This window comes from Dioszegia hungarica (assembly GCF_025882075.1).
Source record: "Dioszegia hungarica strain PDD-24b-2 chromosome Unknown MKK02contig_7, whole genome shotgun sequence".
Taxonomy (NCBI): domain Eukaryota; kingdom Fungi; phylum Basidiomycota; class Tremellomycetes; order Tremellales; family Bulleribasidiaceae; genus Dioszegia; species Dioszegia hungarica.
In genome coordinates this window covers 529,479-554,308 of record NW_026515769.1, presented here as the reverse complement: position 1 = coordinate 554,308, position 24,830 = coordinate 529,479, and the positions used below count along the sequence as shown (strand labels likewise).

Below are 24,830 nucleotides of genomic sequence, written 5' to 3'. Positions count from 1 at the left end.
AACTAGGACACGTCGGAAAATTGTCCTCATCTATGATAAACTAAATCGAAAAATGTCTAGAGATACGAAGAAGATACAAATGAAGCTAGAGTGCCTGCACGAAATAGTTGAAGTTCCAGTCTCGGAAAGTGCTATCGTCAGCTTTGATCCAACCCAAACTCACCTGCTGAATTTGAAGACACCATCACTCGAGAAACGCTTGACGACTTGTCCGTTCCGGGAGATCTGACCGCCGATGACGCCCTCCTTGCTCGCGAGGCTGAGCTTGTGCAGACCGGCAGGGAGGTTGAGGTAGTTGATGTTGCTGTTGCCAGATACCATCGCCACGTCCGCCGGGGCCGAGAGGATGACCAGACCGTAGAGGTTGTCGTCTGTCCAGTCGGCGTCGCGAGGACGGCCGAGGGTGGGGTTGGTGGGCGAGCCGTTCTTGGGGTGGGGGCGGGACCAGATGATCATCTGGTCGGTGGGGGTGGGGTAGGCGCCGTTCTTCCACGCTGGGGCATAGTAGGCAATGAGGGTGAGCCACGCGGTGTGGGGCATGCCGTTGACCCAGCCTTGGGATCCGGGTTGTTCGCTTCGGATAGGACCGATGTAGTGGCTCTCTCCGTAATCTATCGTCAGCGATGAAATAGTCAGCACTCACCATTCCACGTAGTGATCTCTGCCATGTCAAACTGGGCCCTCATCCCTATCAGAGTCTCAAACCTCGTCGCCAAGAGCCAATTGTCGCTACGGTAAATCCAGTTCTTGTTGTAGGCGTACTGCCCAGAGGTACCGTAGTACGTAAAGAAGGCGGGAGAGATGTTGGCCATGTAGCCCTTGCTTTTGGACTTGAGCGTGGCGACGCTGGCCTGATCCCGAGACCCGTCGAGATTGGCAGAGGAAAGCGGCCATGCCGAGTCCCAGTCAAAGTGACCGTCGTACCAGCTGTTGCCGGTACTGTAGACGTCCACAAAGAGCGAGGGCATGAGGTAGATGGGGATGTTTTGCTTGGTAAGGAGCGATCGGAAGTAGTTCCAGCCGTCCAGGGCGGAACCGGTCCCGAACCGACACTGGTCGCCGGCAAAGGTGGTGACGAGGACTTTGTTCTGGTAGTAGGCCTGGTAGGGGTTGGACGCGTAGCGAGCGACAAGGCTTGCGAGATATTGGGCATCGCCCTGAGACGAGCAGTACATGGCAGTCATGTCGAACGAGCTGATGTCAGCTTGGTCGACGGTGGACTTACAAGAAGAGCTTGAATGTTGCTTTGAGACTAGCCGCTGCTTGGTAGGCGGAGGCGATCTGGTCGACCTGGTAGGAGGCTTGGCCCATGTTGAGCGCAAAGCCGTCGATACCAGCTGCAGCGGCGAGTTTGATGTCTTCCTGCCAAATTGCTGGGGTGTGTTGGAGGGTCTACCATCAGCCACGTCACACAGACACTCACGTTGCCGACCATATAATGGGACCAGAGCCACTTGCGACTCGCCGAGGCTGGCTGCGCTGCGCCAGAGATGATCTCGGACGAGCCAGTGTAGACGCTGAGCCGGCTGGCACCACCGCAAGCGTAGCCGCTGTCTCCCGTGCATCGAGTGGAGCAGTCCGAGTCGGCTTGTTTGCGTGCGTAGGTGACCGAATTGCTGCAGTAGCACTAACGTCAGCTAGGCCAGGGTTTAAACTCACGTCTCCACCAGCTTGCGCCCCGGCAAAATTGTAGCCCTTCCCCGAGCAGTACTGAACGCAGTTGTAGGGGTTCAAGGTGGTCGTTTGAACCCGCGCGGTGAAGCCCATAGTTGCAGCATCGGCAAAGCAGCCTAATCCTTTCAGACCCGCTGGGAGGGGTTTGATGGTAGCGGTCGGTGCTGGGGCGGATGTTGAGGTCCCGGCGACACATTGTGTGGTGGTTTGAGAGTTGCATGTGGCGGTGATGCGGTAGATGTTCAGACGGTAAGGTGCTCCGCAGAATGAGCCAGAGGCGCCAGCGCACCGAGTCGAGCACTGCGAGTTGTCGACCTTCCGAGTAGGCACCGGGGCGTCTTTTCCGCAGTAGCACTGTCGTCAGCGTCGCCCCAGCAGTGGCTCACCTCGTTCCCGTTCTCCATCCCAAAGTAAGCAAATCCCTGCTTTCCGCAAAAGTCGAGACAATTTGCAGGTGTCAAATCGCCCCGCTGGACTGAAGTCCCCTTGAGAGTGCGCGACGACCCGTCGTCCGTGTAGCAGCCGAGATCCGAGGCACCGGCGGGTGGGGTCCCGGTAGGCGTGGCTGCTGAGGTGGTGGTCGTGCCGGTGGAGATGCATTGCGAGGTGATCTGGCCGGTGCAGAAGGGGAGCTGGTAGATATCGAGCCGGTATGGCGCTCCACAGAACGAGCCCGAGGCGCCGGCGCATCGAGTCGAGCAGTCACTGTCGCTGACTTTTCTGCTGGAGATGGGAGCGGTCTTGCTGCAGAAGCACTGAGATCAGCTCAGATGCTTGAACTACTCACCTCGTTGCCGTTCTCCATGCCCGCGTACGCGTAACCAAGCTTGCCGCAGTAGTTGAAGCAGTCACTCGGTGTCAAGTCGTACTTGTAGATGGTCGAGTCCTTCAGAGTCCGGGTTCCGCTGTCGTCGCTGTAGCAGCCGAGACGCGTCAGAGCCGAGACGGTTGGGGCAGAGGTGGGCGCAGAAGATGTGGTGGAGGTTGGCGGCTTGTAGCCGGCGGGATAGGCGCAGTTCGTCGTGATCTTCTGGTCGCAAGTGGGCAAGGTGTAGACATTGAGCCGGTAAGATCCGCCGCAGAATGAGCCCTGCTCCCCGCCGCACCTGGAGGAACACTCGCTGCTGGCCAACTGTAGCGAAGTGGCAGGTGTCGCACTGCCGCAAAAGCACTACCGTCAGCGATGTAACGGCTGAGCTTACCTCTCCACCATTTTCCAGTCCGACCACCGAATAGCCCAGTTTCCCGCAGTAGTCAAAACAGTTGCCAGGAGTAAGGTCGTACTTGTAGAATGAAGGACCGTTGATCGTGCGAGCCGAGCCATTGTCGGCAAAGCATCCCAGCGATGTGGGCGTATCGGCGGTGGCAACACTTTGGTAGATGCTGAGATACCACCCGCCGCCGCAGATTTTGCTGTTGTCGGCCGCGCAGGGTGAGGCGCAATTGCTGTCGCTGCCTTTTTGGGCGATGCTCGAAAGAGAGTTGCCACACTGAGCTGATCAGCGGTGCCATCTTTCGCCACCCAGCTACTCACGTAGCAGTCATAACCATCTGCGCGTCAGCAATCGCGTCTGCGCCATAAAACGCGCTCGACTCACTCTCTGTCCCAGAATACACGTAGCCTTTTCCCTGGCAAGCCGCCTGACACGTCTCTGGCGTCACGCCGCCGATACCAGCATTAAAGGACAGAGTCCGCTGGTTGCCATTATCGGTGTAGCACCCCGCGTAGTTGTATCGAACCCCTCTTGACGAGAGATGCCCGCCATGACCATGCGCGGCGATGGCGAGCCCGGCTCGCCTAGAGCGACTTCTTGATGCCTGAGCGGGCGTGGTCGACGTGTCGACATTGAGTAAAGACCGGCATTCGCCTCCAATCGCTAGGACAAGGAGGGGGATTATAAGGCTTGTAGACCACATCGCTGGAGAAGGAGGAGGGGATGAAGACCAGCTAAACAATCCCGACTCTGTTTACGAGTACAAGTTATATTCGTACATTAGGAGCAGTCAAAGTTCAGCGCATCAGCTCTCTTGAGCCCTTCACGGTGCCTCTCGGGGGCTGGAACGACGGAGCATCGAAGGAACGCTGGCAAAAGAGTCTATACCCCATCCGATGGCGATCGCTAGTTCGGATCAAAACAAGCTTCTTAATTCCGAGACGCGCTCCTCTCGCTGCCGTACAATGAGGTAAACCGAGGAGGCGCTTTTAACATCCGGCAGCTTCGGCGGCAATCACTGCACGTGTAGATTGCGCGTTAGCAGGTGAGCGAGGGTCCTCTTATCAGTACGTTTCGAGGGGTTTCAGCATGTGGTGGAAGAGAGGAGATGATGGTTGGCCGTGCAATTGAGACGTGTTTCAGCTTGAATTTGCGAAACCAGCCTGGACTGCTTCAGATTGGCAAGTCCGTGTGCGACGTGTGCGCGACACTGGTTTGGACGCGAGAAGCTGTGTCCATAGCGATCTGTGCTGCTGTTCCTGCTTCTGAAAGTACTTTGGCCAACTTCTCCTGCTTCTCCTCGCAGTCTTAGGTCGTAGCGCCAGGGCTCGAGCGCCGAATCTGACTGGACGACCCCACGGCTGGCCGTTTGCGACTGGCTCGACATTTCACCACAACGTCGCTGTCCATTTCCCGCATTTCTTGGTCCCACTTGCGTCTTTGTCGATCTTGTCCTTCTTCAGAGCCCACAGCTCCGGGTGGCGTCAGTATCCAGTCCTCGTAAGTGCAATAACAGTGGAGCATGGTCCCAATTGACAGGCCAAGGACGGGAGCTTTACTACGGATCCGACCCCTTCACCTCGCTCGTCCAACCTTGAACCTTGTTCCGGTCCAGTCACCTTCAAAATTTCGCCCATCATGGCTGTCGCAATGCAGTCCAACACTGCTCATACCGACGAGCTTAGTCGAATTCTGAACGGCATGACCATCAGGGCACCCCGCATTTCACCTCCATCCGTCGTCTCCCCTCCAGCCTCGGCAGACCAAGGCAACGATGTTCTCAAGTGGCAATTTTGGCCGAGAGCGGTCGGCATGGGGAGTCTGGTCGGCAGGCGATTCGTACAAGTGAGTCTCCAAATGGCTACGCTGATTAGATGCTCGGCACGCAATGCGAGTACGGACGAGACACATCGCGAGACGAAGACTACCTCACGCCTCAGCAGCAGCGCAACGCCGCCGACAAGGGCTGGGGGAAGTCTTACCTCGCATTTGACTTTCGCAGAGAGTACCTCGTCATCAAGAGCAAGCTCTCACTCCCCGACCGCTTACTCCCGGCCGCTCTCCGACCCATCGATGCGGAGCTCAGCTTTGACGATATTGCCTCGCAAGGCATCAGCATCGACGAGACAGGTAACCGCCATTCGGATAGCAGGAGTCCCGACGGCTACCTGCAAGAAGTCATCGTGACGGTAGGCATCCGTCGGCCTCCCAAGTTCTACACCGAATTTGAAGAGAGCGACAAATTGCCGAGCATGAACGGGAAGCGGCAGTCCAACAAGCCTTACAGAAGGAGAGCTACCGCAATGGACTTTGCGACCGGCGTGACTGTGAGTTAGAGCTCGACCTAGCTGATGGCAGACTGAGCGGGACGCAGGACCCATCAAGGCGATTCCAGAGGGACCATGCGCATACGTGAGTTTTCGATATGCGTCGCTGACCCGCAGCCCACCTTTTGGAACACCTGGCGCTGGGTCTTTCACCTCACAACGGCCGACATCGGAAGGCTCAAGTCCTGTCAGCACAAGCTTCGCATGATCGCCGAGGAAGACCCACAGGTCAAGCTTCTGGCCAAAGGCGCACCTCGGTGGGATATTCGCAAACTCGATGCCGAAGCGTACCATCACATGTACGGTATGCCTGATCTCACTGGCGTCCCTTTCGCCATCCGAACCCTCATCGAAGGGCTGGTCGCCCATGGCATCCTCCGACCAGGTGATACGGCCGTCCTATGGGAGGAACTGAAGCGGAACGCCGTTGCCGACACCTTCAAGTGCAGAATCTTGGAGAGTCTCTACAACGAGGAAAGAATCAGAGACGTCAAGAAGATCGTCCCAGGTGAGTTTGGTGCCGAGCAAGCTGACATCAGCCAAGGCGCGCTTCCTCCGTCGAACTCCGCCCGAAGGTCTAGACCACCTCGTCTCCATCCGTACCGTCCTCATCACGCCCACCCGAGTGGTCATGGGTCCGCCCCAGCAGGAACCCTCCAACAGTGTCACTCGACGCTACCAGGACAAGCTCGACGGTATCCTCCGCGTGCAGTTCACGGATGAAGAGGATAGGCTCTTTGTAAGTGATCTCCATTTTGTGCTGACTCCAGGTCCAAGACTACACCAAGCAATGTGATCTCGCTCGACCTGACGTAGGAGTGATGGCTCGAGTACGACGAGCGCTCCAGCACGGCATCTTGATCGGAGGAGAGTTGTTCCTACCTGTCGCCTCATCTGCCTCCCAGCAAAAGTAGGTTACGATGTGGCTCTGACTGACGCCAGGGATCACGCTATCTGGTTCATCAACAACCGAATCATTGACGGTGTCGCGCTGCGAGAATGGATGGGCAGTGTGGAAGAGACGATTGTCGCCAAGCACTCGGCCAGGATGGGTCTTGTGAGTTGAAGTCGAAGCATCGTGAAGTCGAAGCATCGTGCTAATGATAGCCGTTCAGCTCTACCCGAATTGTCGACCTTGACATCGAGATCGGCACACCTCTTCCAGATATCGAGCGCAATGGGCACTGCTTCACTGATGGCTGCTCCGTGGCCGGCGAGGAGGTCATGAAGAGAGCAGCCAAGGCGCTCAATGCCCGTGGTCTCAACACCAACCCTTCTGCTATTCAGTTCCGACTAGGGTATGTCAACTGCTTGGGCCTCGCAGGTTACTTGCTGATCATGCAGAGGAGCTAAGGGCGTGCTGTCGGTCTGGCCAGATATGGCAAAGCCAAACGAGGTCCGGCTCCGAAAATCTTTGATCAAGTTCGAGTCGAGTCTGGTCGATCTGAATGTGGTCCGCGTAAGTTTATTCTGCGTCTCCGCTGATGGCAGCTCGCCAAGTATCAAGTCGCCTTCTTGAATCGTCAATTCATCATGATCATGTGTGCGAACGGTATCCCCGAGCAGCTCATGATCGATACATTCCAAGAATCTATCGAGGAAATTCACGGTCTCAAGACACGCGTCATGGCTCAGGAAATGACTAAGGCAGATATCGCTCTGATTAATACCTGTTCTGACGTGAGTGATCATCCGGCGGCCGAGCTGATGTACAGTTCCCCTTGAACGCCCTGATCAAAGCTGGATTCCACCAGAACCCGTTCATCCGGGACCTCTGCGACATTATCGAATGTCGAGCCCTTCAGGATTTGAAATGGCGAGCGAGGGTCAAGTTGGACGCTGGAGTGTTCTTGATCGGTACGTGAACTTCCCTTCGGCTAGCTGAAAGCGCAGGTATTGCCGACGAGAGTGGAACCCTGCAGGAAGGGGAAATCTTCTGTCAATACCAAGAGAACGACGAGACTCCAGCAGTCACGGTCGAAGGACCTGTGATCGTCTGCCGAGCGCCAGCATGTGAGTTTCTTGGCTCAATCTTTGCACGCAGCTGACCGCCAGTACATCCTGGAGATGTCCGCAAAGCGGTGGCGGTGGATAGACCTGAACTTCGTCACCTCAAGAACGTCATCGTCTTTAGTACCCAGGGCGCACGGGATCTTCCAAACATGTAGGTTGCTAATCAGTCGTGCTAGTAACAGGCTGATCAGACAGGCTTGGCGGCGGAGATCTGGATGGTGACGGTCGGTCTAGTCCCCGTTACCCGCTATGATAGCTGATTGTCAGACTTTACGGTTATTTGGGACCAGCGATTTGTTCAGACTCTGACAGAATACGAGCCGATGGACTACACCGCACCTCCCCCCGTCCGGATCAACCGGGTCTCCCAGGGACACTTGAACGAGGTGAGGACCACCTGTGATCGTTGAGGTCTCAGCTGATAAGTTAGAACTTTGTGCAGTACATATTGGTGAGTTGCACTGCGAGAGGGCTTCGCTGATTGCTCAGAACGATATCCTCGGACAAGTGGACAACACTCATTTGGCGTTGTCGGATATCTATTCCCCGTTCCATGAACGGTGTCTCCAGCTTTCTCAGATTCACAGTGTAGGTGACTCTCTCGTCCAAATGGATTCATGCTGATTTGCAGACCGCGTAAGATCGCTTGAACGTTCCCTAAGTACACAGCTGACCCCAACGCAGCGTAGATTTCGCCAAGAGTAGGTCAATAACAGAGCTATTCGATCCTCGCTAATTCTACGTAGCTGGTCAAGCGGCGATCTTGCCACCCTTCTTGAAGCCCAAAGTGTGGCCAGACTTCATGGACAAGGTATGTGGACGATTCGACCTGGTAATCCCTTCGCTGACATTCTAGGACGGTATGAAGCTCACATACGAGAGTCAAAAGATCCTTGGCAAGCTGTTCCGGATGGTGAGTGCGCTGTCCTGCTGATGGGCATAGCTGACCTTACAGGTCACGCCCGATCCTCATTTCAAACCCTGCGACGTCAAAGAGCTTGGCTACCCCGTTGATCCCCGTATCTCCGAGCTGCCAATCTATGACACCCTCCTCGAGCGCCTCAAGCCAATCAAGAAGGCATACGAGCACAGCTTGAGCTGGGACATGCGCCGATACAGAGTCCTCGAGCCGGAGATTCCGTCAGGAGTGGCTATCAAGAACAAGCGGAGGAAGCGCGCGAGGGACCAGAACCTGAACGTGAGTTCAGCTGTCGAGCATAGCTGACGTCCAGGAACCCCTTCGCGACGCCTACAACATCCACGTCAAGCACACTCGAGACGAAGCGATGAAGGCTGTCCAAGACATCACCTTCCGCACTCGTCTCACCCCGGAGCAGGTCGTCGCTCGCCATTGCTACGCCCTGACGTACGAGAAGAAGTACGTGGAAGCATGGGAGGAGGAACAGAGGAGGGGGTTCCTTGAGGAGGAAGGAGGGGACGTCGAGTACATGAGGCCTAGGTGAGTGTCGTGCCGCTATTGCGTGTAATGCAGCTGACTTTCAGGCCAATGGTCAGCTTTGCGTGGGTGTTCTGGCAGGAGCTCGTCCAGATCGTCCAAATCGATCTGTTATGAGGGGCGCAGCACCTCTTCTTGGGCTCATCTTATTTCTGTACATAAATTGGCTTGTATATATCAACCTGTGTATAATACCATATCCCGCATCATGTAAATACATCACCAAATATGCGCATGATACCTCCTAGCTAAAAGGGAAAGTCCATACTCCGTCTGAATCATCGACATTGATGCCCGACCCCTCCTGCGGGTTCTGCCAGTCCCCCATCCAGGTGTTGAAGTCGAGCGACGCCTGAGTGGCTCCTGTCTGACTTTGCACAGTCTCCCCTGCCCCTGCTTGTGGCACACCGGATCCCTGCTCGTTGTTTGCGAGAGGGTACATGCCCCAATCAGACGTCCAGAGGTGATCTTCCGCGATGGGAGGCATGGAGCTGCCGAGCGTCTCGTCCATGTTGACGCCGAGGGATGAGAGGAGCCTGAAAATTAGCTATACAATGGGGAAGTATTTGAGATACTGACGAATAGAAGTCATCCCTGACACTTCCTCCTGGCGCCGCTGCTAGCTGCTCTAGCTGAGGATACGGCTGCTGGAAGGACGAGCCCGAGCCTACACCTGTATCGAGTCCCAGTCCCATCCCGGGGTCCTGGTACGCGGGACCTGAGTGCTGCTGAGATGCGCTCGGCTGGGGCACACTGTACGCATTGAGCGTGGGCATCCGCTCCGATGACTGACCCAGCGTGGGTTGGGCGCCCATGTCGTAGCTTTGCAGGTAGGACGGTGCGTGGTTTTGACTGTGGTTCTGGGCGCGAAGGAAGGCTCCAGGATCGCTTGGCCGCGGTCCGTAGTGTACGCCAGCATGACTAGGCTGAGCCGGCTGGAGCGGGATATGCAGCGCCGGCTGCGGTGCCGCCGAGCCGCTAGTCAAGCTCTCGAGCCACTTGAGCGGGTCCGAAAAGTCGTGTGCCCCGGCCGACGTGGTAGTACTCGTCGACCTGTGCGGTTGCTGCTGCCGCTCCCTCGACTGAACGCCAAACTTCGCTTCCCAGCCCGAGACCAACTCGACAAAGACATCCTCGTACCCCTTCATCGCCGGGAGATGGCGTACGTACACTCCGAGCGAGTCCTTGCACCTCTGCAGAGCGTGATGAGCGCGACGCAGCTCTACCCGGGACGATGTGGTGGGCGAGCTTGCCAGATGGAGGAGTGTCAAGCCCGAGAGGAAGAGCCGGTACAGCGCCCAATTGCTAAGACGGTAGGTAGATGGGGCGTTGAGAAGTGACCATTGCCCTTCGCACAGCGAAGCCGCCGAGTCGAAGCACTTTGGCAGGTATTGGTCGGTCCCGAGCCGGCTGGAAATGACTGGGCGGAGAAGCATTTGGACGCAGTTGTGATACTCCATATCCTGCTGAGCGCGGGAGAGGAGGGGAACGCCAGATCGACCGGGCGGGAGAGTGGGACTGGCCGACTGCCAGGCGGCTAGGCGGGCTAGGAGGTTGTCCACCTCCGGTATAGCTTGATTCGAGGGGGATAGGTCTGTGCGGGTCTCGAGGGGATGGTCCAGGCGGTAGATGGCGTCCCTGCTGATTAGCAATCGTCGCTGATCTGCTTGACGAAGACATACTGGATCAGCTGCTTGAGGCGATTCAGACGGGCGTTGTGGATTGACGAGGTCATCTGGAAATCAGCTATAACCTGCAAACACCTCTGGCGCGCAGCTTACCGAAGTGACCGTGTCGTAGCCTGGCGCATATTCGTCACCTTGTGCCTTGCCCCGCGTCGCCTCGATCTGCCTCGTCTGCATCTCAAAGATGACCTGAGGATCGGTAAAGTCGACGTCAATATTGAGCGGCATCTCCACGTCGATATCTCGGTCTTGAATACCCGAGGGCCGACCAAGCTGAAGTGCCAACATCCTGCGAGTCAGCTAGAGCTCGAACAGATGTAGTTGGCATACCGGTCAATGGTGTACAATGTCCAAAAAGTCCTCTTCTTGATCTCATATCCGACCGGGTTGCGCTCACGTTCCGACTTAGACCTCGCCTTGCGATGGAGCCCGACTTGTACCGCCGTACGTAGGGCAAGACCAGCGGTTTGCCATACACTAATCTCGGGTTGTGGGTGTCGGAAGGAGTAGATGGTCAGGAGAAGCTCCGCCTGAACCGTTGCGATGGACGTATGATTTGCAACGTTCGATAAGCAAGCCACAGCGATGTTGTGATAGACCTGCTAGTCAGCTCCAGGCACACAAGCTGAATCTCACCTCATGCGATACCGCCCCCTCCAAATGTTCGTCCTCCGTCAATCTCGCCCCATACCCATACAGCAGCCACAGTGTGAACGCTGCCATGGACCGCCTAAAGTCTTTGCCCCTTCCAGCTCCCCAAAGAGGGCGATTGACGATTTCCTCTCGATGGTCGTGCCAGTTCCGGACGGTCGGCCAATCCAGAAAAGAGTACCGCGCCTGTATATGCTGGTAAGCCGCTTCGAGATACCGAGCGGCTAATGGGGGAGGCGGCAGAGGCGGAATAGGATGATGTTGGGAGTATAGCAGGGCGGACTCTATGCTGGATGATTCGGGTGGGGCGAGATAGTTGAAGCGTGATAGTGAAGATCCACCTTCTTCGCTAGCTCTCGGACCTCGAAGAGCTCTGTAGAAGTTAGCCGACTCCTAATTGCAGAAGCAGTGACTGACGTTGCGCACACTCTCGCCCAGTTCACCCCCGAGCTGGCTCCCACGTATACTGGTTCTCCACTCCCGCTGAGCGTGAGCATTCCCAGCCCATACGCCAGATCATCATTGCCGTTCCCTTCCTCCTCCGTCTCCTGCTTCACCACCGATGCCGGCGACCTCTGCTCGGCCTGGGTATGCGCCTCCACGCCAGCACCTCCGCCTTGAGTCCCGCTCGGACCAGCCACATGATCTCGCCATGCCTCAGGAGGATGTTGTTGCGTCAACGACTCGATAGCTGCTGCCTGCGTCCGCGAATGATCGACCACATGAATCGAGTCCGGTCGGTACTTGGCGAGTTCAAGCTCAAGGGTTGCGACCCTATTCTCGAGCTGAGATACGTATCTGACGACATCAGATCTCTATCACTGCACACGGGATGGGCACTCACTCGAGGAGGAACAGCTCATTCGGCGTCCTATCGAGGTACACGCAGACCGCTCCGGCCCCATAGCAGTTCTCGCAGGTCGGCACATTGCTCGTACCCGGGGGTGCAGGAACGCATTTCGCTTTGCGCTCTTTACACCTGACACAGGCTATTGCACCCCGCTTGGACTGGGCGGGCCGTTTCCGGGCAGTCGTCGCCTTGGGCGTGGGATCCGGCGGCATTACTAGATTGGGCGACAGGGTGTGCTAGACAGAAGCAAGAGCTGGAGCTCTGGCAGATGCAGGCCAAATTGCTGGTTTCGGATATCTCCGCGCGTTACAGACGACCAAAGAGACAGCGCCGAAGGCCTCGGCGACAGCGAGCTCCTTACATAGCCTTTCGACCTATCACCCACCTATAACTGAGGCTAGTACATCGCCGTAGAAGAGTCCCTACAGTGAATCGGGCAGTCCTCTGCGAGAAATGACGACTCTCAGGCCATTCTCGCCAGCCGACACACTCTGCTTCAACGGCGTCAACTCGGATTTCTGGACAGCGACGGTGAGTCGGGATACACGTACACTTACCCGTACTGACTCCTGATTCAGTATCACAATGGCTACTACTCGATGTATGCCGCAACATGGCCCTCTTTCTGCGTGACAGCCGAGAATACGAGCGGCCAGATCACCGCGTATAGTGAGCCGGTCTCCTTTGCTTCAAACAAACTGTTGAACTGATCCACAGTGCTCGGAAAGGACGAGCCGCCGCCTCCAGATCCGAATCATCACGGCCATCTCACGGCGCTTTCTATATCGCCAGGATGCCGGGGCGTTGGTCTCGCTCGGGTCTTCATGAACATCCTCGAAGCGCTCTCCGGCTCGAGAACCGCTCCAGCGAAGAGTGTCAGCGGTGGAGAAAGTCAGGACGCTACCGGAGGGCATGTCAGTCGAGAGAAGGCTACTGTGCCAAACAGGGATGCGGTGGATGCGTGGTTTGTGGACCTGTTTGTGCGGTGTAATAATGAGCGAGCGGTAGAGATGTATGAGCGGATGGGATATAGCGTGTTTAGGCGGGTAGTGGAGTAAGTCACCTATCTGGAAAGATCCCCGAAATGAACTTCTTGGCTGACCCACTAGTTATTACACTGGCATGGGAGAGTCAAGAGACGAAAAGGATGGATTCGGTATGTTGTGACCAGGACTTTGTCCGGGGGGTATGCTGACCTACAGATATGCGGAAGTCGATGCCGAGGGACACGGTGAGCGGGACTCACCCTCCGAGCTAGATCCACACTGACCACCAGGCAAAACGATACGTGAGACCAAACGGTCGGGATCTCCTGGTCGAGCCAGACCAGGTCTGGGCATGAACGCAGCCCGCCATGACCACCCTGTAGCTCGTCAAAGCAGCTATTCATGGTAACATAATGCACAACGGCGTCTAGCCTAATTTTCACAGTACCAGCAGATGAAGAGCGAACATCGAGATGTGCTGAACCCCACTCCCCCGTCCGGTGCTAACGATCCTCCTTGATATCCACCCCGGTCTTGAGCGGCAGCATCTTGGAGCTATTGCCAGCACGGAATACGAATGGCCCATGAGGGACGCGCCATACCTGCTTGACGACGTCCCAGATCGCCATGTCCTTCTTTCGCTGTTCTGTCAGCTCCGCGCAGACAGTCGTCCCCTGCCTCTTTCACTTACAATGGGTATCTCGACCGTCTGAGTCTCGCCTGGCTTTAGGTGTACTTTAGCGTATCCCCGCAGGTGCTTAGGAGGCTGATCGACTTGATCAGGCGGGAAGCTCATGTACTGCGTCTATCAGCTAAAGATTGCGCTAGTGGGCGAAGTAATGACCAGCTGAGCCACCTCGGCGCCTGCGACCTTGCCGGTATTGGAAACATTGACCTGCGCGATGTACTGATCGATCAGCGGAGCGCCATCAATTGGAACTGTTCTCACACATACCAAAACATCATACAACCCTGCTGAGCCAAGATACTTCTCCCTCGTTGGCTGGATGCTGTCTTGATCTTTGCGATGGACTGAAGTCAAGTTCAAGCCGCTCATCTCGAAGGTCGTGTAGCTGAATATCAGCTCGAGCCAAATCGCAAATATATCCTCCCGCCGACATACCTCAGACCGAATCCAAACTCGTACCGCGGCTTGATATCCCACTTGTCAAACCACTTGTAGTCGATCGCCAAACCCTCGCTGAAGACCGACTGTGGATGTACCTCTTTTTGGCTGAACATACTGCGAGACTGCGAACTTTAGCGCATCTCAGAAGCACGAACATACAGTTTCCCTGATGATATTTCCACTCGGCCAGTCGGAAACCATCCGGCCCATTGTGAAGGGCAACTGATGAATCAGCACAAAAACTCACACGCACGCCCCAACGTGGATATTCACCTTGCCGGACGGGTTGACATCACCCCAGAGCACGTCCACAATGGCGTTACCGCTCTCCTGTCCTGGATAACCCGCAAATACCACAGCTCCGATATTAGGTAGATCGATCTGCTATCAGCTCAATTCCACTCTCTGTGCTCTGCGTCACTCACCCAATCTTCCACGACGACTTGTCCTCCGATGTGCATCACCACTACCACCCGCCCCGCGCACCGCTTCTCCACCGCCTTGATCAACTCCTCGCCGCCCTTGTCCAGACGCAGTCCAGGATGCTCATCTCGATCCCAGTTCTCGACGAGGAAGAGCGAGACAAAGACCAGACAGACGTCCGATTGCGAAGCGACGTAGCCCATGGCGTTGAAGTGCGCCGGATCGTCCTGGAGGACAGTGTCGACCCGGATGCCCTCAGAGCGAGCGCGAAGGGAGATTGCTTCCATCGGCGATGACTAAAATCAGCGGTATCCTCGACGAAGAGGCGAGGATAACTCACCACGTAGTCCGCGTATGCTGCGCCTGACCCTCCACCAATAGTCACCGTCCCGTTCCAGTACCTCCTGTTACTCGCCACCATACAGAATAGATCAGGTCCACAACCTGAAAGCGTGTCAGGGTAATCTGCGTCGGTACCGAAAACACCGATCCGGCGAATTTTGCGCAGAGGAAGTACTCCGGTATTCTTCAGCAGTCTAACAGGTTCAGCCGAGTTGATCGCGAGGGCAGAGGTAGACTTACACTGTCGACTCGGCTGCGACCTTTCTTGCAAATTTGGGATTCGACCCCCGGTTGTCCACATGCTCGTTTCGGTAGGTGCGGCCATTAATGGTGGCGAAGTCGGTCAGGTCAAATTTATGCCAGTTGACCTTTGGATGGCCTTCGTTTTGCTTCTGCGCAAACCACGGGGTCAGAATACTGCTTGTTAGCCCATACTTTGCTGATTCGAGCCTACCGATGGGCCATGTCATCCAGTCGCGAGTGCGGTATCTTGCCTTCGAGCACAGCTTGGAGTAGCCGCTCTCCATCTGGCGGTCAGTCCCAGATTGTCAGGCGGCACAAATTAGCTCACAGTATTCCACCGAAGGCAGCTCCATGTCCATTCCGGACAAGGCTGAGGGTACGGTTGAATGTGTCGCTCCGTAGTCGCTCTGAGTATATCAGCCGTCGCCTCGAAGTCAAAGCCTGAGCACTGACGAGGACACTGAACTGTCAGCTCGTCGCCTTATCACCCTTAAGGCAGCGAACTTACAAGCCCTGAAAGCCCAGTTCATCCTTCAATATCCTGTTCATGGTCTGATCATTCTCGCATGAGTATGTTCCGTTGACCAGGTTGTAGGAGCTGTACGCTTCAGCTTCTCTTTCTTGTTTTGTTGGCACTCACTCACCACATCACAGCTCCTGTACCCGCTCGGATAGATTCGGCGAAGCTCGGCAGGTACAGCTCCTTTAGCGTTTTATCTGCTGCGTCAGCTGCATCTTCCAACGATTGGCGCGACCCACCATCAGCAACGCTGTTCACGTCCGAGCAGTCCGACCGGCTGCCATCTAGCACGGGACCGGTGCAGACGGGCTCCTGCTCGTACAGCAAGTAGTGCTTGGCGCAGGTGATCAATCCGGTGGACTGCATGCCTCGAATCGTAAGGAAAGAAAGGGTCGAGGAGAGGTAGGGGTCCGGTGAGAATGCTGAAGCACTGTGAGCTCTTGCGTTCTACGTGTAGACTCGTTAGCTCACCTTCCCAATTGCGTCCTGCGAAAGGCCTGCAAAGTCAGCTAGATCCGGGGATTTAGCTGAAGATGGAGCTCACGACCGCCCCAGTGGTCCACCTGTGACCTTGGCTAGTCAGCGTATATCTGGGAGCACGACGACTAGACTCACAGGTGCCAGAGCGACATTGATGCCCTTTCCCTTAAACTCCCCGCCTATCCGCCTAGCTCGTTCCTCGATGAGGTCCTTGTCAAAGCTCGCCGCGGCGAAGAAGGCAGATGGGAATTGCGTGACAAAGTCGGTATATCTGGGTCCGGAAGCTGTGAAGTCAGCATCCTAACCTTGATCAAGCCTGACGTGACCCATAGGTGGTAAGCTTACGCCCATCATCAAAGCAGTAGCCTGTTATGTTGAGTCTGGGAACACCGCCCGATTGGGACGGACATGGCCCAATTAATGAAGTCGTCAGATTGACCTGTGGTGTAAGCGGAAGCTGAAGCCAATGAGGATGCTGGGCAATTCAGGCCCTCATCAGCACCACTTGTGCTACCTGAGACTTCCCAAAGCCCTCATCGCCCAACATCCTTCGGCTCCCAAAGTCAGAGCAGTTGGTCTTGACTAACCTTCTCCTCAACTGTCAACTGCTTGACTACCTCCCTAGCGCTCTCAAAAGCCTTATTCCAGGCCCCTCCTGTCGCTGGCTTCGCCACATAATATTTGCTGCTCAAGTCCCTGTCTGACGAGGAGGGGAAAGGACCGGATCCCGACAGGAGAGCCTGAGCTGCCCACGTCAAGACTCGCATGTTACCGATGCGGCAGCCAAGCTCGAGTCGAGAAGAGACGTCGAAGACAGGTCACTATGCTGTAAGTCCGATAGATGAGTTGTATAGATGTAGATAGTATAGCTGAAAGGGAGGATAGACATCGCTGACCTTGGTCGTGAGGTCCGTGAACGGGTGGAGACCCCACACCTGTCGGCGTTCTCCGAGATCACGTGACCTCTCTATGAGTCATCATCCTCTCGTCATTGCAGGCTACTTGAATTACCGGCGCGTTCGTCGAAGGTTTTGCGTCGTGCAGCGACAACTCATATAGTACAGCTTCACCTTCAGCACCTTCTGGCCTCGCGAAAGCTCCAGTGCAGGATGCGCCCATCCACTACCTTCACCGACTCCCTCACCGTCCTCCCCTCGACGTCCGGTCTCGCATCCGAGCGAAAATCCACCTTCCTTTCCCAATCCGTTTGGATCCCCTTTGGCGCGAGAGGGGTGTTCGGTGGGCAGGTCATTGCCCAGGCACTCGTCTCTGCCGGTCGGACCATCTCTCCTCCTCTCGGTCTTCACTCTCAGCACTGCTACTTCCTCCTCCCCGCCCTCTCGGACCCCGTCATTGAATACCACGTCGAGCGAATCCGGGACGGAAAGAGCTATGCCAACCGCCTGGTCAAGGCTATCCAGAATGGCAAGGTCATCTTCATCCTCGCCGCGAGCTACACGCTCCCGCCAATCCACCTGCCCAAGCTGGAGAGCGGCTCGACACCCATGTCGTTCCAGCCATACATGAAGGACGGGAACGGGAGGAAGGAGGCCGTCTCGCACTCGCTTCGGTTCGCTATCGACTCGTCGGACAAGCCCAAGCCGGAGGATGATGATCTGCCGGATACGCGCAATGTGCATCCTGTGCCTACTGGCGTGTCGAATGGGTGGAAGGACGAGGATGGGAAGCCAAAAGCGAGGTTTAGGCAGAGGTTCCAGCTGGACTTCCCGGAGGATGTGCTCTTGCCGGAAGACTGCCCAGAGGAGGAGGAGCGGTGGGCAAAGTTTATCGAGGAGGTGACGGATGAGACCAACAAGCGGAAGAAGAAGATCGTGGAGGAGTACATACAGGTGAGCGAATACGTCCTTGACTGCCTAGCAGAGCTAACTCGGTAGGAACGGCGACAATCCCCAGTGTCGATATCAGCTGCCCGATTCCGAGGGCGCGAAGTCTCGGACGGCTTCTCATCCCGCAACGTCCGGATGACATGGATAAGACCTCGGCTCCTGCCTGACGAAAAGCCAGACGGCGAGCTCATGAAAGTGGGTTGTTTTATCAACCCATCGCGCACTGAGCTAATTCCCAGGCGATGATAGCCTACATCACCGACTTTCAGTTCATCGGGACCGCTGCCCAGTCGGTCGGCCTCACATGGACCTCCTCCCCTCGCCTCGGCATGCTCGCTTCCCTGGACCACACCACACACTTCTACCCTCTGCCCGACGATTTCAAGCCGGGAGACCCGATGCTGCACGTCATGGAGAGCGTGGCGGCGGATGTAGGAGCTGGGAGGGGCTTGGTGAGAGGGACATTGTTTGACCGGAACGGGGTCTTGTTGGCGGCGACATTGCAGGAGGGTGTTGTCAGGGCGAATTTTGGGCGTTCGGCTAAGCTATGAGTAGGTATCTTTGGGATTTAGGGAATGCGATAAGGGCAAACAGGCGGAAGAGGTCATCCAGCTGACCATTGATTTAGAAGACTGGCTTGACTGACTTCGTATACATAAGATTGACCACAATCCTAACCCGCCGAGCTACTAGCTGATCAATACCCGTCCAACCCTCCCCCAACAACCGCCCCTGGCGCCACATCTGACGTCAACTCACCCTGATACCTATTGCTAGCTGCCTCGGCAATCTTTCCCTCCCACGTCCTCAACCACACACCCTCCTTGATCCCGCTCATCGCGTATACGCCCAGCGGCCCAGTGACGAGCTCTCGGTGGGATGTATCGACGTGTCCCGCCGGCCTTGCAGCATCGGCCGGGTGCACGCGGGCGTGAGCTTGAACGAGTGTCTCGCCTGGGAAGGTTCCCTCCACTGGGACGTATCCCTTCAGGGCGTCTGGAAATCAGCTCGACACCGAGAAGAAGAGGAAGAGAGGTACTGACGGTCTGCGCGAATCGTGTTGTACTTCTCCCCATCCTTACCGGTGATGTGCAAGAAAATCCAGATGGCGGGGTATACCAGAGTGATACAAGCGAGGACCATTAGCCAGAACTGACCGATTAGCTGAGAAGCACGAGAATACGATTGACTTACGTTTCGCTTGAGCTTGGTGAGGCTGTTGAACGGTCGGACGATGTACCGCTTTGGGGACGAGCTGAATGATACGACAATCATGGACGAGTAGCCTGTGGCGTGGATGCAGTTCGTGATGGCTGATGATCAGCTTCTCGCCCTATGACTGGAGGAAAGTACTTACCAGCGATGACCTTCTCCTGATCCCAGCCATACACCTCCACTTTCATCTCTATCTCCTTCAGCCGCCCATGATCCTGGACGTACGCCTCGCACAGCTCCTTCAAACCCCTCGGTCCGGTCGACGTCCCTTCAACGACCGGTAGCCCCAATTCCAGGTCCTTCTCCTTTCCCACCGGGGGACTTGCCGGCTCCGGGATGGAGGCAGGTACAGGGGCCGGCAGCGGCTCCGTCGGATTCTTGAGATTGTACATTTCCCGAGTCACCGCCGCATCTGCCCACCCCGGCAGTCCATTGCTCTTCTTCCACTTCTCAGACTCTCTCGCGTTCCACGGCAGCGGATTCGCCTCTGCGCCTTCGCCCATACTTGCTGTATAGAGCGTGACATCGGTAGGCTGGCCCGAGGGGAGGGGGAGGACAGGGACCGTAAAGTTGAAATCGGTGATGAGCTTGGTGCGCGTCTGGCGGACCTGCTCGCGCTGATTGTTGTGGGGGTTGGTTCGGTAGGTATAGTAGACCTCTGTTTCGGTGTGCGAGCCTATGTGTCAGCTGGGTCTCTCTCGATGTCAAGAAGATAGAAGGATGAACGGACCGTGAACATTCACTATGAGACGGATAGGTTCGGCCGCCTTCAGTCGAAAGAAGTCGTACAGGAGAGCAGCTAAAGTCAGCTTGTACCTGGCAGAGAACATACCATCGGTCAACTTGGGATCATTACTCTTCCACTCGTTATCGTCCGGGTATGTCTCGACGAGCTTTGTGACGGGTAAGATAGGCTCAGTGAGGCTAACGACGGTGGAAGGACGGGTGAAGAGCTGGTGGTACTGCAGATCCTGGACGGCGGAGAAGGGGGCGTGGAGGTGCTCGCTTGTACCGGCAAGAGCTACAGGTGCGGGGCCAGATGAGTAGCTGGGTGGAGGTGCAGGAAGTACAGGTGTCTGCTGAGTCTGAGGGGAAGCTGGCGCTGCTGAGCTGGCAAGCGAGGGGGCTGTGGTCATCTTGTCGGTGGCGGATGGTCAGCTTGTGAAGTCCTGCTCTACTATATATAAGAAGTGCAGTCATCATGCCAAGGCCAGGGTGAGTTCCAAAAGCTTCCCAATCTCGCTTCCGAATAACTCAATCAGTAAAACGGGCGTGTGTGTATGGAGGAGGTGAGATCTGAGATCTGAAACACGGGCACACGGTCGAAGCAGATAACGATGACAATGGGACAAGACCATCTTGAGTCGCAGGGACCATAGGCCATACAGATGCGCGTCCTACACACACTCTATAATGAAGATAGTCATTCATTCGAGATTGGTCCAGACCTTCACCACGTCCCCTTCTAGCTCCAGTAACCCTACGACCCGCTCGACCGCTTCTGCCCTCTCCTCCGATATTCCCTCGCCCTCTTCTCCTTCAGCTAGCACCGGTAATGGCGCGGTGGGGAGGAAAGACAGCTCAGAGCTTTGTATTGGATACTTGTCGGCGAGAGATGGGTCGGAGAGGAGATTTGTCAGAGTCGATAGCTCCGTCGGGGGAGTGATGATCTGAATCACATTCAGCCTCAAGGTACTCTTGCGAGGGGCATCGGACGTACCTCATATAGCATCCCGTCCTCCTCTTCTACCTCCCGTACATCCTCCGCGCCAGCCTCCACGGCCACTTCGAACAGCTCATCAAACCCCCTTCCCGCTGCAGCAGAGACGACAATAACCCCCTTCTTCTCGAACAGGTACGCCACTGGTGCAATCCGGCAGTCCCGTTTGTGCAGTATCTCCTTGAGGCGCTTGACCGTTCGCGCGGCATTCTCAGTGATACATTCTCTATGATGATCAGCTACATCCCCACGATGAGAAGGATCAAGAGATAACATACATGATCATCGCCTCGCGTCCTGAAGCGCCCACAGCCTCGTAAATCACGCTCTGCCCACTCCCATCCGCCGCTGCCCGAGCCTTAGTGAAGCACTTCTCCACCACATCTTTGGGTACGCCACCATCTCGAGCTTTGGCGATTGCGGTGGCTAGACGAGCGTTGAAGACCGGATCGGGTGATGCTGGAGGTCGGAGGGCAGAGTGGATATCCTACTGCGCCGTCAGCTGATCCTCCTTGCGAGGATGGAGGAGTCAAGCGGCGACTGACAGCTGTGAGGCGAGAGTAAAGGGCGCTCTTTTGCGCATCCGCAGCACCTTTCCGGTGTCGAATTTTGGACCATCGATTGTGGCCCGATCTGGCGGGTTCGGAGGTGTGGAGCGGCCTAGGGGAGATTTGACGGGGTATGTATGCCAAGCAAGGGCGAGAAGGGCCTGCCACTAGATCTGAGATGAGCCGGGCAGATCGCATAGTGACGCTGCTATAATGTCGATAATTTTGACCAGGCGCAAGTTGACGGGCGAATGAGGAATGCGGAGTTGGGATTGTGGCTGTGACATGTAATCGGCGATCCTGATTCCTGCAGACAGACCAACTTTCGCAAATGCCGAGTATGCCGCCAGTTCACGTCCGTAAGATGCTGGAATCTGGCTGTCTGGACCGCGCAGACCATCGTACATACATACATGACAAGTTCAATAATACTGTGTACAGTAGAGGAGAACCAAATGATAATCTCGCAGTCCGATTATACACCTTGCAAGCCCGCAGTCCATCCTTGACTCCCTTATTAAACCCCAGACCCGAAGCCATAGCCCATTAATGCATACTCCCACCTTCCTACTTCTTCGGACTTTCACCTTATCTCATCCTCCACAGTGGGCGCGTCGACCAAAGAGCGTATCGCTGATCTATGCTGATGATGTTGTGTATGCCCTGGCATGCTGGGCGGCGTAGAGGGTGGAAGATCGAGGGGCTGAATGCACGATAAGAGGTCGGTATGGGAGGTGTTGAGAAGGGAGAGGAGGGGTTCAATAATATCGACCAGGATCATGTAATGTGATGATGGGGGACGGTGATGATTCTCTCGACGACGGTGGATCATCGAGCAATTGCTGAATCGTTAGCTCGTTGATCCTGCAATTGATGCGATCATCTGAGCTCACCAGCATTCTTCCTGGCCGATACCCGCTCGGTAAATCCAGACGACCCCTTCTTATCCTTCAGATCCATAAAGCTCCCCTCCATCTCGGCTCGATTCCCAAACGACAGATCCCGGGGCGGCGTCCATTTCTTGGGCTTATTGTCGGTAACGCTGGCATTGAGAGCCCCGTCCCAGAACGACGATCCTGGCTCGCGCTCCTTGTCCTTGTCTCTGCCTTTATCCTTGTCCATGGCATTGTTGACCGCGGACCGCATCCGTTTTCGCCAGGACGGCGAGGGGGTCTCCTCGTCGAACGAGATGAAGGAGATATCGGAAGATGATTGGGCGTGCGGCGGACTGGGCCGCTTGATGGGCGTGTCGGGGGAGAGGTCGGTGGTGTCGATCGGACCAGACTGGAGGGCGGACGCTGGGATCTGGACTCCGAGAAGTCGGTTCAGCTATCGATATCAGCTATATCCACAATTAAGGAAAAGCCTACTGACCTTGGCGACCTGCTGCCTCCTCACTCGACGCGCAGAATCCCCGCCCTCTTCATCATCCCAGTCATCCTCCTCTGGACTACCTGGGACTTCCTGCCCGCGGTTCCGCGAGATCTTCTCGGCGCGATAATTCCTCTGCACCGTCTCCGTTACCGTCTGCTCCCTACTTACATATACCCTCAGATCCTCCTCCTCCTTCTTGTTATCCCCCAGCCCCAGCGCCGCCATCGCCTTCTGAGCCACGCTCGTCCCTTTTTTCGCTGAAGGGACAGGCAGCTTCTCGCTGGCCTTGACGATCCGAGGCCGACAATCCGGTCGATCGTACTCGGGGATCCTCATGCCCGATGCCGAGGTCGGCGATAAGTCCCACGTGTCCTCGAACGAGGTATGGCGGACGCTCGAGGCGGTGCTTGGCCGGACGATGTGCTGGCCCACGTTGATCTCGCCGAGAGGCTCACCGAGGAGATGCTCGATCTTACGTGTACGCCGAATGAGCACCGCGCGCTGCTCGGGCGTGAGGTCGTTCCGCGCCTCCGGCTTGGGGACGGCGTGCATCTTGACGAGCTCCTTGTCGGTCGGACGACGAGGCATGGGTGGTGGAGAGGTGGGTGTCTGGTTTGGAAGGAGGCGGGCGGTGGTGTGCGTGGAGTCGGTGATGGAGGGATGAAGGGAAGAGGGGAGCGAGTCGACCGAGTCACTGCGGTTGTGCGAGGAGAAGGGGTCGGCGCGATACCCGCGGGGGACGTTGGAAGATGGGGAAGGGGGAAGGATAGGGATGGACGAAGCGGTCGGGTCCGAGGCTGATGACCGATGCCTCGGCGGCAGATTGAGGGGTGTACTGCCATCAGCAAAGAAGTACTGGTCAACTTACGTTTCTGGTAGCTGGACCGCATCCCTGATTGCCTTCTTGTCAAACTCCATCAACACCCTGGCCGTTTCTGCCCCCTCGCCCAGGATCTGATCCAGCTTGGAGATCTTCCGCCGGTCCGTACTGAAACACGCATCGCCACCTTCTTCCTCCTCTACCTCGCCCATCGGGGTCCCCACGCTCGGCGCGGGCTTGATGGGGCTCAAGCGGGGAACGATGCGAGACTCATTCTTTCCGGACGCTTTGAGAAGGTGAGCGGTGATATCCGCGGTAGACTCGGGGGTCTTGTGGGTCGGTCGACGGAGGGTAGGGGAGGGAAACATGGCGCCCGAGATGTTGGAGCGGCCGATGTGGACTCGATCACCGTGTAGCTGGCCAGAGAATGTCGAGTCCGAGGTGGAGCTCATGCTCAGCGGTCGACGGAGTTGGGGGCGGGGCGAAGTACCTCCGGGTCCGGGATGCGGGATGTCGTCGATTTGCGCCTCGCCTGGTTGGAGATAGGACGGGGACGTTTCCGGCGAGACGGCAGGATGAAGAGCAGACCAGCGACGCTGCCTTGATCCAAAGGTCCCCGCGCTATTTGTACTCTCGCGCCGGCTCATCACCTCGGGTCGAAGCGAGGGGGATGGGGTGGGAGGGTGAGACATATTATGGGGATTGTGGGTTGATGTCTCGGCTATTGGTACAGGCACCACGGAGGGGGTCGCGTCCGAATAGCGACCGGTCGACCGCTTGGCGTTGTAGTAGAATGTCGATGGGGCCTCGGAGAAGACGGTCGAGGCTGTTCTAGACCAGCGCATGAAGGATTGATCGACCGGAGGGAGTGCTGTGGCCGTCGAGCCGGACTGAGGGGCAGACATTCCGCCAGGAACTGAATCCTGCCGCTTCCCAGGCACTTGCGCCTGATCCGAGGAGAGTGGAAGGGGTGTTGACAGTGTTACTTCGAGACCGAGCTCCGCGTCCTCTTTGCTCAAACACCGAAACCTAGCCCCCAGGAGGGCGAGATCAAGGGCCTGGACGGGCGTACCGCGCCGCTCGGCAACGCTTGAAGTGGGCTCGATGGCGGCCAAAAGGCGGAAGCGAGCTGAGGGTGTTTGCGCCTGGGTAGGGGATGAGGGGATGGGGGAGGATGGAGGAATGGGAGGGTGGCAAGAGGGTTGATCGGAAGGCTTGTTGATGGGTAATAGACAGAAAGAAGCCATTCCGGTGACCTATTTGAGTGCCTCCCGCTTGGACCCCTCGAGCGAAAAGAAGCAGGCAGCGAGAAG

At 56.5% G+C, this 24,830-nt stretch overlaps 9 protein-coding genes across 9 annotated transcripts; 3 read left to right on the top strand and 6 right to left on the bottom strand.

Moving 5' to 3' along the window:
- Window positions 1-159: 159 nt before the first annotated feature.
- On the bottom strand, window positions 160-3,591 carry MKK02DRAFT_36390 (glycosyl hydrolase family 71-domain-containing protein; the record flags this gene model as incomplete). The annotated part of the gene is made up of 8 exons (XM_053089416.1): window positions 160-611; window positions 644-1,194; window positions 1,226-1,392; window positions 1,660-2,028; window positions 2,462-2,845; window positions 2,877-3,169; window positions 3,273-3,416; window positions 3,444-3,591. 8 exons carry the CDS (start codon window positions 3,589-3,591, stop codon window positions 160-162), a joined length of 2,508 nt encoding a protein of 835 aa, XP_052947179.1.
- Window positions 3,592-4,589: 998 nt separating this feature from the next.
- MKK02DRAFT_23767 (RNA dependent RNA polymerase-domain-containing protein) lies at window positions 4,590-8,801 on the top strand (the record flags this gene model as incomplete). Its single annotated transcript, XM_053086781.1, has 22 exons — window positions 4,590-4,737; window positions 4,812-5,215; window positions 5,247-5,300; window positions 5,333-5,723; window positions 5,755-5,954; window positions 5,986-6,125; window positions 6,158-6,272; window positions 6,323-6,513; window positions 6,560-6,674; window positions 6,707-6,895; window positions 6,931-7,072; window positions 7,109-7,228; window positions 7,271-7,379; window positions 7,424-7,452; window positions 7,496-7,614; window positions 7,659-7,679; window positions 7,718-7,820; window positions 7,975-8,039; window positions 8,085-8,141; window positions 8,184-8,426; window positions 8,461-8,687; window positions 8,732-8,801. The coding sequence occupies 22 exons, from the start codon at window positions 4,590-4,592 to the stop codon at window positions 8,799-8,801; spliced, it is 3,252 nt and encodes a 1,083-aa protein (XP_052947178.1).
- Window positions 8,802-9,133: 332 nt separating this feature from the next.
- Window positions 9,134-12,082, bottom strand: MKK02DRAFT_36389 (fungal-specific transcription factor domain-containing protein; the record flags this gene model as incomplete). The annotated part of the gene is made up of 8 exons (XM_053089415.1): window positions 9,134-9,737; window positions 9,768-10,322; window positions 10,367-10,419; window positions 10,466-10,658; window positions 10,700-10,968; window positions 11,006-11,361; window positions 11,412-11,818; window positions 11,865-12,082. 8 exons carry the CDS (start codon window positions 12,080-12,082, stop codon window positions 9,134-9,136), a joined length of 2,655 nt encoding a protein of 884 aa, XP_052947177.1.
- A 241-nt stretch (window positions 12,083-12,323) lies between these two features.
- MKK02DRAFT_24102 (uncharacterized protein) lies at window positions 12,324-13,212 on the top strand (the record flags this gene model as incomplete). The annotated part of the gene is made up of 7 exons (XM_053086842.1): window positions 12,324-12,401; window positions 12,449-12,539; window positions 12,588-12,745; window positions 12,800-12,924; window positions 12,980-13,026; window positions 13,073-13,101; window positions 13,147-13,212. The coding sequence occupies 7 exons, from the start codon at window positions 12,324-12,326 to the stop codon at window positions 13,210-13,212; spliced, it is 594 nt and encodes a 197-aa protein (XP_052947176.1).
- Window positions 13,213-13,359: 147 nt separating this feature from the next.
- Window positions 13,360-16,323, bottom strand: MKK02DRAFT_36387 (glycoside hydrolase superfamily; the record flags this gene model as incomplete). The annotated part of the gene is made up of 18 exons (XM_053089414.1): window positions 13,360-13,497; window positions 13,548-13,655; window positions 13,701-13,763; window positions 13,812-13,929; window positions 13,980-14,107; window positions 14,145-14,207; window positions 14,411-14,704; window positions 14,749-14,944; window positions 14,991-15,167; window positions 15,205-15,277; window positions 15,322-15,398; window positions 15,502-15,591; window positions 15,638-15,710; window positions 15,753-15,935; window positions 15,985-16,010; window positions 16,058-16,083; window positions 16,129-16,277; window positions 16,299-16,323. 18 exons carry the CDS (start codon window positions 16,321-16,323, stop codon window positions 13,360-13,362), a joined length of 2,007 nt encoding a protein of 668 aa, XP_052947175.1.
- A 779-nt stretch (window positions 16,324-17,102) lies between these two features.
- MKK02DRAFT_23953 (thioesterase-like superfamily-domain-containing protein) lies at window positions 17,103-18,391 on the top strand (the record flags this gene model as incomplete). The annotated part of the gene is made up of 4 exons (XM_053086812.1): window positions 17,103-17,627; window positions 17,703-17,843; window positions 17,889-18,035; window positions 18,080-18,391. The coding sequence occupies 4 exons, from the start codon at window positions 17,103-17,105 to the stop codon at window positions 18,389-18,391; spliced, it is 1,125 nt and encodes a 374-aa protein (XP_052947174.1).
- Window positions 18,392-18,537: 146 nt separating this feature from the next.
- Window positions 18,538-20,191, bottom strand: MKK02DRAFT_43318 (uncharacterized protein; the record flags this gene model as incomplete). Its single annotated transcript, XM_053092370.1, has 6 exons — window positions 18,538-18,836; window positions 18,884-18,992; window positions 19,035-19,153; window positions 19,198-19,731; window positions 19,786-19,854; window positions 19,888-20,191. The coding sequence occupies 6 exons, from the start codon at window positions 20,189-20,191 to the stop codon at window positions 18,538-18,540; spliced, it is 1,434 nt and encodes a 477-aa protein (XP_052947173.1).
- A 291-nt stretch (window positions 20,192-20,482) lies between these two features.
- MKK02DRAFT_23637 (transcriptional regulator TACO1-like protein) lies at window positions 20,483-21,521 on the bottom strand (the record flags this gene model as incomplete). Its single annotated transcript, XM_053086758.1, has 4 exons — window positions 20,483-20,725; window positions 20,776-21,001; window positions 21,054-21,262; window positions 21,321-21,521. The coding sequence occupies 4 exons, from the start codon at window positions 21,519-21,521 to the stop codon at window positions 20,483-20,485; spliced, it is 879 nt and encodes a 292-aa protein (XP_052947172.1).
- A 630-nt stretch (window positions 21,522-22,151) lies between these two features.
- Window positions 22,152-24,764, bottom strand: MKK02DRAFT_32253 (uncharacterized protein; the record flags this gene model as incomplete). Its single annotated transcript, XM_053088475.1, has 5 exons — window positions 22,152-22,165; window positions 22,217-22,652; window positions 22,698-22,829; window positions 22,866-23,532; window positions 23,566-24,764. 5 exons carry the CDS (start codon window positions 24,762-24,764, stop codon window positions 22,152-22,154), a joined length of 2,448 nt encoding a protein of 815 aa, XP_052947171.1.
- Between the last annotated feature and the right edge of the window lie 66 nt (window positions 24,765-24,830).